Raw genomic sequence first — 9,022 nt, forward strand, 5'->3', positions numbered from 1 at the left:
TAGTTGGCCTATACCTTGTGTACAACCCTTCCTTGAGTGTAGTCCATGTGAGTTCCTCTCCTTCGTCCTAAAGTAATTGATACCACAATTGAGCTTCTCCCTCAAAGTGGTAAGCAACTAAAGGTAACTGCTCTTTCGTGGGAATTTTTTGAAACTCAAAAAATTGTTCGGCTCTACACACCCAACTGATTGGATCTTCCATGCCGTTAATGAGTGGAAAGTCAAGTTTGGTTACCTTTGGGATAACCGAACCATTTGAGCCCCACTGTCCTAAGTTGAATCTACCTGAAAATCTTTCTCCCTCGCCGTGCCGATGAGAACTCTCTACCCTTTCAAGTACTCGTATGCTTTTCAGAACGAGTATGCATTGCAGCAAGCATCTCATGTATCTCCTTCATCACCTTTTGTCGTTTCGCAACCATGGAAGTCAGGTTGTTAACCTCACCTTCCAATCTACCCACACGATCCTCAGCCATAACCTGCCCTGATACCAAACTGATACCACCCCCACCTAGGCCGCGTGCTACACCTCTTTTCCCGTGTGGGACTATGGTTAGATAGAGGAAATTCTGGAATTAACAATATAGAAGAAGGATAAATTTCTGGTTATGCTTTGAGGGATAACCGAGACCTCTTTAGCAAGTGAAAGCTTGATTTTTTACTAGAATATTCAGATGACTTCTTATTATTAAACGCAAGCTATAAATAGCCTACAACTGAGCATACAATGCATTCCTAATTGATAAAGATAAAATAACATACAATAACATCAACTCCTATCCTATTTTCAACTCCTATTGGACACACCCAAGCAGAGCCAAGTAGATAAGCAAGTTGGAACAAAAAATCTTCATTGAAATTTTGTTTTTTCTTGGTTTGGCCATTTTCGTGTGCCAAGCATTGAGATATGCTCTGGACTATCTCAGAGGGGAGAGGATAGGGGTGGAGTGGAAAAGAGACCACTGATCAAACCCTTAGCAATATGCCTGTAAGATGCTTCTGTTAAGTGAATTCCATCCCAGTTTACATGAGCTGATGGATTATTACAAGCTTTGGATCCAATGTGGCCACACCTTGCTGAATTGTTGAAATTGTATGGTCCACCACCTCCGCAACAAGCTGTTAGAGTACTATTGAAAAAACCTGCATGCATCAATAAGCCTAAACTTAGATAATGCTGTAATTAACTTTGCATGGGTATCATAGATTTCACTTCCAGCTAGACTAATTAATCAATGTAATGGCTTGATCAGCAGTCAAGACCAAAAAATCTCTCCTATTTCATTTGAAATGAAGAGAGAATCATGATCCCTACCTCTTTATCCTCCAAAAATGAGCTTGGAACATCAGAAATGGTAAAATTCCATGTCCCATTAGGCTAGATTATAAGTAGCACAAGTCGTATCCTTAGGTTCAAGGTAAATAAATAAAAAAAATAAAAAAACAAACGAAGCAAACTTATTATATATATATATACACACACACACACACACACACACAAATTGTCAACAACCAATGCCACATGCCCAATAAAAAGAGTAAATTGGATTAATGCCAAAAGAGTGGTATAAATGTGGTTGTATTTATCAAACAGTTGGAGAGTTTCAAGTAGGAAATAAATAAAGTAGGTATGTCCAAATGGTTCTTGAAATAAGGTGACTCACTTTTAATGGAACTATTGACTGGTCCATTGGAATGACATCACACCATTACTAAGTTAGTTCATGCATGTTCGATTAAGATCCTCTAAGGTACTTAAAATAACTGTCTCAATGAATTTTTAAAATTCTATTAATTCATTTTAAAATAAGTGGATTTCATCTTAGCATGTCATTCATTTCCAAATGACTATTAATTAAGTATACGGTGTGACAAAAATTAAATCTTTGTATACATGGAAACTTGAATTTGAATATTAATATTAGTGTAATTGTCTACATTTTTTTTGATGTGTTACTTACAGGTCTTGATTTTGCAACCCAAAAAAAAAAAAAAAAAAGGCACACATAAATGGAAGAAACATGTAAAGCTCACCGTAATGTCGCGGTGCGTGAAAGAATCGAACGGCTGCACCATAATAGTCTGCATAAATGATCCTTGCATGTGGGTACTTCTGTCTCAGCATCTCGAGAGAACGTTTTAGCTGATTGTTATGGTACTTAGCAAAAGAATTAAAAGCCTTTAGGCACCCATTTTTTGGGTCATAGTCAGCTTTGTTAGGACTTTGAAACAAGGTCATATACACGGCTGAGCACCCAATTGGCAAATTGCCCGGCACCACTAGCTCCACCGCACCTTCCTCTATCAATGCCTAATCATCATGAAACGTGAAATCTCATGAAAAAAAAAAATAGAGAGAGAGAAAGAGTGAGAGAGCTAGCCAGCCTAGTGATGCTATGATAACTTTAACAAATGTGTTACTAATAATAATTAAAAAAAAAAAAAAAAAAAGGTGATTCAGATACTCATTTATTAATTTATTATTTAAATTTACCGGAAAAATGCTAAATTTTAATACAAAATGTTTACAGTCTTAAGCAGAAATCAATTTGAAATGTGCACACTTCAATATGATAATAATCGAGTGTTTGAATTTCATTATTAGTGACACGTCAGTTTGAAACATTTACATAATAAACTAAATTTGTAGTATTCTTCATATTACTTATTCTACCAGTTATATTCACTAGTTGCTGGATTGTCACTATATATTTTTGTAAAATGTTTTATCAAAGTTTTGTAAGATAAAATATTTTATAACATTTTACAAAAATTTTACTGTCAATAGAAAATATTTTAAAGTTTAACAAAATTTTTTACAAAGAAACAAATTCAATAAAATGATAAAAATGTTTTCTGTAAAACATTTTATAGCGATAAAAAAATAAAAACAATAGTAAAGTTTTTAATGTGTTTTAAGAAAAAAAATTTAAGAAAAATGATAAAGTTACCACATATTTTAGTACAAAAAAATAAAAATTGATGAGATAAATATATGGGTGTCATTTAAACAACATGTATAATAAAGGAAGTATTGAATTACTATTTTTTGTGATTAAAATTTTTTTGAAGTATCATATTTGTAATATTTTAATGATGATTTTGGCCACCTGTCTAGCCCGACATGAAGAGTTTGATCATTTATGAGTGAGCTTACACTGGTGGCCTTAGTAATTGCATCAACGACAACGGGGACGAAAGCTCGAAGCTTTTTAATGCTTCCACCGACAAAGAAAGCGTAGTTGTAATCGTTTCCACCAATCTCTCCCACGAGAAAGAGCGACTTCTTGAAATAGTTGTCACAATCTATGACAGAAATGAAAGGTTGTATATATCATAAAAAGTTGATGTTGAAAAAAAAAAAAAAGGATTAGTGTAATTACAGGTTTTAGGTAAATGTCACCTTGTTTGGTCGTACAGAGGGAGGACTTCAGCTTCTTAAACCAACCAAGCTGAATGCTCAAAGAGTCCTTAGTCCATAGGAGTGATTCCAGTTTTAGTTCTTTGAAGAATTGTGGATCAAGTGCGGTGGCTCCAGCAACAGCAAAATTTACTCCGTGCTTGAAATCATGACCATTGTCTATTGCTAGATAGGGAGGGAGATATGGCAGCCCATATGCCTCAGCTACATTTTAATTCACCACAGCTGATTAATAATTTAATGTTGACATGGGATTTTACAATCTATATCGATTTTAAAGTGAAGTCATTTTTCTATACTCACTTTTTGACTACACTCAATATAGCAAACTCTTTATTCTCTTATCCAGTATTCATAGCAAAGTTGTTAAAAAATATAGTTTTTAGCAACTCAAAATACTATTTTATCTATTTTAACATCTCATTTTATAATATATTCAGTATTAAAGATTTTATTTTAACATTCAACACATTAAAATAATATAAGCAACACAATAAACAAATTTTGAAACCATCAACACAATCACAACCTTCAAAACATTAAAATACTATTTTTTTTGAAACCTCACATTAAAATAAATAAATAAATTTTGTTTTAAGTGCTCAAACTCTAATTTTTTTGAGTTTACTTATTTTCTGTAGAAACATTTTTAAGGATTTGGTTGCTAAATTGACTTTTTAGCCAAATTAGCATTTTTATTGGAATTGCTCACATTCAATGAAAACACTCATCATAAATTATTACTTTTTTAGCTAGCAGAGTGAAAAAATTTAACTATATATATAAATCGTACATAGCGCTAGTGCTCTACAAACTTGTTGAGCACTGTACCTAGTGTCTTGCAAAAATTTGAGTAGTATTGAAGAGCTGGACGTGGACCTATTTTTGGTTATTCATAGATATAGATCTTTTAAATTTTACTGAAAAGTGAAAAGAAATGTTTTGAAGAGTCAAATGTGTTATTTCTTATTAAATTTGTCACTTGTATCACTGCTTTAGCATTTAAAAATAGTTTTTCTTCGTTTTATTATTATTTAGTGGAAGAGTTTAGATTAATTCGAACCGAGTTTTTGTTCTCTAAACCACAGCTTTTAAGCTCAATTTCATTTTCATATGATCTTGTTGTGAATTGAATATAGGAATTTAACTAATAAGAATAATGAAGGAAGAAGAAAAGCAAGTAAAAATACCAATGAAATCAACCACTAAGCGTCCATCGGAGCACCGGCCAGTTGCGTTGTGAAAGAAGGTCTGACCATAAGGGAGCTTCCCTATTACTGGAAATGCAAGGGCGCCAGAAAGAAGAAAATTGCCTGTGTCACTAAGAGAGTCCCCAAAGTTGAAAATTGACTCATATCGCTGAGGACTTGATAGTACTGTCCCCAAAGTGAAGAATAAGAAGGATAGGAGGGGAAAAAGTTTCATGGTAAAAGCCATGGATGAAGATGAGTTGCCAGAAATGTATGTTGAATATATAGATTTTTTTTTTTTTTTTAATATATAGATTGTTGTCTAATAATAAAAGCAACTGTCCAAGGATTAATACAGTTGTGTATTAAATGTAAGACACCCTTACGTAACCAGATTTTTGCATCTCTTAAAGAAGTTAGTTACCTACCATTATTTAAAAAAAGTGTTCGGATGCCTTTTGAACATTTGTAGGGTAATTCTATGGTACCTTTTTTTTTTTTTTTTTTTGGTTACGGTAATTACAAGTAGGCAATTTGCTAGGTTGTTAAAACATTATATTTGTTGGTTTCATCTTCACATTATGCAGTATAAATCAAAAATAAAGTCAAGACTTAGAGTTAGAGGGGGCATAATTTTTCTTAATAGGGATGTCAAGATTTTCTTTAATGAAAGCGTTGAGATTTTCCTCAACTGGTTCATCATGATTTTTCTCAATTGGGACGTCTAGAGTTTCCTAAATTGGGACATCAAGATTTTCCTCAACATTTAATGATTGACAATGTTGCACTACTAGTATTAGCTTTTAAATCATTTGAAACTTTTTTATTGAAAAAATCAAATATGGTAATTGACTTTTTTCATAATCTACAAATAAAATATAATTTGAAATTATTATGTCATTATATATAGTCAATAATCTACAATCATTGTACATAATAGACAAGCACTATACACACAAGTGCCCAACAATTAACTAATAAATTTTAAAGTAGCAAAATATTTCTTTATTTATTTACCCAAAAAAAAACATCTCTTTAATTTTTTTAAAGACACCAAACTACTAACGGACAAAACTACATAAAAAGCATATAACATCACATGGGCTGCAATAGGTGCTGATGTGTTGCTGGTGTTGTACTGTAGCGTGTTGTGTTTGTTTATGCATTTTCATTAAACAAAGAGAGGACTGCTGGCTGAACAACTTTTTATTTATAATATATATATATATATATTTATATATTTATATGAATTTTTGTCATTGATTAAAGAGAGAAATATGAGTCTAGACAAAACTAACGTACCTCCTTCTATGACTCTCATCTCTGCCTCTCTCTTCTTCACAATTTAGTCAAACAAGCATGAGAAATTCACATATGAGAGGGAGGGATACAATATTCTCATCCAAAAAATAAATAAAATAAAAGAGATTGGATAAAAATTATCAAGCTTAAGCTGACAGGGGCAGGGCAATGATGCTGTGGACTTGTGGTGGCTGGTGGAGTCAGGTGTGGTCCAATGCCCCACTAAAATAAAAGAAAAAGTTACTGAATGAAGGTACTTGTAGGTCCTGTGAATAGTACACGGGACCCACAAAAAATACACTTCCGCTGGAGAATGCGCAAAATGTGGTTCTCAAATGGAGGCTAAATCTACTTTTTACTTACATTTTTGTTTAAGCATAACCAAACGAGATTGTTGTCTGGTTTCCAGTTGAACTGGCTAGTCCAGTCCAGTAAAATCATAAAAAAAAAAAAAAATAAATAAAGAAGAACCATCGATTGTGACAAAGTATAGTCACATATAATGTTAGTACTGCATAATGTGAGGATAGAATCGTCAAATGTGAAAAAAAATTATCGAATATAACAAAAATACAATAATATGTAATGTTTGTACTAAGGACGGAGCTATTGTTGGACATGGGAGGGGGGGGGGGCAATGGCCCCCTAGATTTTTTAAAGAAATTTTTAGTATATATATAATATTCTTTTTTAGAAATTGTTTCAATAAAATTGCACTTTGCCCCCTCAAAAATACTATTAATATTTTTAAAAGCAATAAAAAAATATTAGCCCAGTAGCAAAAATTAAGCCCAAACAACACTCCAAAATAAACCCAAGCAAACCAAAAAAAAAGAAAAAAAAAGTCAAAGCCAATTCTAACTAGAGATCTAACTAGTCTAAGAGTAGGAAAACATCCAACGACAAGACACACATATAATAAAAGAGAAAAAAAATGGGATTTCTAATCCAGTCAAAATAAATAAATAAAAATAAAACCTAACTTAAGGCAAAACGCAGAAGACCTTAGATTGAGGAGTTGGGTAGCAGTAAGTAGCAGAAGCAGAGGCAGACTAGCACCCCACACCTGACTCCACCAGCCACCACAAGTCCACAGCATCATTGCCCTGCCCCTGTCAGCTTAAGCTTGATAATTTTTATCCAATCTCTTTTATTTTATTTATTTTTTGGATGAGAATATTGTATCCCTCCCTCTCANTAAAACACAGTTGCTTAGATATCCATTTTCTTCATTAAAAAAAAAAAAAGTCAATTTTCTCTAATAATGTAATGGTGATTTACAGAATGCAATGAAATCATTGGAAGCTCTATATTTCTTGTCGGAGAGATGGGAGGCGATGACTATAATTATATGCTCTTTCTGGAATAAGCCTAGAAGATATGCCAGCATACGTGACACTGGTGGTAAAAGCAATGGCTACAGCCATTAACGTAAGAGCTTATGCTTACTTATACTGTAGAGAAATATTTCTTTTCTTTATAACAATTTTTCTTAATATAGCATTTAGTTTATCACTTATAATAAATTTTAGTTCTGTACCTAGAACTAGAAGTGATATTTCGCCTGCTACAAGAACCAAGAGGTATGCCTCTCGCTGAGAATCTTCTTGGTAGTATTGTCGTGAAGCCTAACTATCAACCTAAGGTGCCGATGAGTAAAGTCAAAAGGACCATAGATAGGTAAAGGCTAGCGCGTAGGGGCGGACTAGTTGTTCATTAGGGCGAGTCTCAGCGAGACAGACTAATATGAAACCTTAGGCTTTGGCACAATGTTCACTATTCCTTTCTTTCTGCGTGGCCAATCATGGTATTAGCCTTGAATTTATGACATCTGCTATTACTTATACTCCAACAAAAAAGGAGTTTAAAGAATTTTGCTTCAATGAAAAGAAATGTCTAAAATTTATATATTTACTATTAGGGATTTGTACTTTTCATGTTTTAAATATCAAGTCTCTTGAACTAAACATGTTCCTCAAATACTATCTCCCAAATGAACTATTTAAAAAACAATTTATGTTTGTATATATGATTTAAACTATTGCCTTGCAGGAGTTGATTGACTTAGGGGCAGTGACTCTTTTAGTTCCTGGAATCTTGCCAATTGGTTGCAGTCCATCCTACCTAACAAAATATGAAACTGAAGATATTGAAGAATATGACCCTGAAACTGGCTGTCTTACAAAGTATAACAAGCTTGCTGAGTACCATAATGAACAACTGCAGAAAGAACTACAAAGTATTCAAGCACTAAATCCTCAAACCAATATCATATATGCAGATTATTACAATGCTTCAATGGGTTTCTTTCGTTCTCCAGCCCAATATTAACTCAATCTTCTTAATAATTTTCGTTGTTTCCCACATTATTACCAAAATTGATTGAATATTATTATATATGTTAGTAGAACTCTTGCTTGAGAAAAATGAACAATAGGATGGCAAGAAAGTTAATTAATGGGACATTCCAATTGCCCTTTCTTTCTTTCTTCTTCTAACTTCTTTAAGTACAAGTCTCAAAAAGATTTAAATCCAATTTCTTTTTGTAGAAGCCCTTTGATCCCTTATATTCAAAAGCGTTAAAACCCTTGGAAGAGTAAATATTTATTATACCAAAAGCTTTGGTGCTAATTAATGTCGATTTCAGGGTTTACTCGTGAAGGAACACTCAAATCATGCTGCGGAGGGGGAGGCCATACAATTATCAACACATCACATGGATGCGGCCAGCCATCGACAATTCTTTGTGATGACCCGTCACAGTATGTTAGTTGGGATGGCGTTCACTTAACAGAAGCAGCATATGCATGGATTACCGTTGGTTTACTAGAAGGGCCATACACCACTCCTCGACTTAGTACCTTGTGCATTTCAGAAAATGCCACAAAAATTCAAATGACCACGCATGAAAATAAATCATTTTCGGAGCATTAGGCATTTTAATATTCTATGAGTTTCAATAACAAAATTCTTTCTTTTTTTTTTCTTTTTTTTTTTTTTTTAATTTATATGCACAATATCATACATGTTTAACCGCGGCGGGCGGGGGGTGGGAGAGATCATGCCACTAATATGTATAAAGTTTTTACTCTCAAAAAGTCCACAGCTT

General features: G+C 33.3%; 2 protein-coding genes across 2 annotated transcripts; one reads left to right on the top strand and one right to left on the bottom strand.

Annotated features, from left to right (window-relative positions):
- Positions 1–654: 654 nt before the first annotated feature.
- On the bottom strand, positions 655–4,887 carry LOC112036695 (GDSL esterase/lipase At5g45910). The gene is made up of 5 exons (XM_024069524.2): positions 4,612–4,887; positions 3,404–3,625; positions 3,158–3,306; positions 2,035–2,311; positions 655–1,143 (listed from the first exon to the last, which is right to left on the bottom strand). The coding sequence occupies exons 1-5, from the start codon at positions 4,856–4,858 to the stop codon at positions 923–925; spliced, it is 1,116 nt and encodes a 371-aa protein (XP_023925292.1). The 5' UTR covers positions 4,859–4,887; the 3' UTR covers positions 655–922.
- A 2,302-nt stretch (positions 4,888–7,189) lies between these two features.
- Positions 7,190–8,866, top strand: LOC112036664 (GDSL esterase/lipase At1g28650; the record flags this gene model as incomplete). Its single annotated transcript, XM_065766931.1, is given in 4 exon segments — positions 7,190–7,271; positions 7,274–7,344; positions 7,966–8,236; positions 8,561–8,866. Coding segments are annotated over 4 exon segments (711 nt in total), but the record flags the coding sequence as incomplete, so codon positions are not given.
- Between the last annotated feature and the right edge of the window lie 156 nt (positions 8,867–9,022).

This window comes from Quercus suber, unplaced genomic scaffold (assembly GCF_002906115.3).
Source record: "Quercus suber isolate HL8 unplaced genomic scaffold, Cork oak 2.0 scaffold_758, whole genome shotgun sequence".
NCBI lineage: Eukaryota > Viridiplantae > Streptophyta > Magnoliopsida > Fagales > Fagaceae > Quercus > Quercus suber.

Excerpts from the sequence above, each read along its gene's own strand:
- LOC112036695 (XM_024069524.2), bottom strand. The coding sequence starts at position 4,858 with ATGGCTTTTACCATGAAACTTTTTCCCCTCCTATCCTTCTTATTCTTC. Across the intron at positions 3,307-3,403 it reads CCTCTGTACGACCAAACAAG|ATTGTGACAACTATTTCAAG; the intron begins GTGACATTTACC and ends TTTCTGTCATAG. Across the intron at positions 1,144-2,034 it reads TCACGCACCGCGACATTACG|GTTTTTTCAATAGTACTCTA; the intron begins GTGAGCTTTACA and ends TGATGCATGCAG.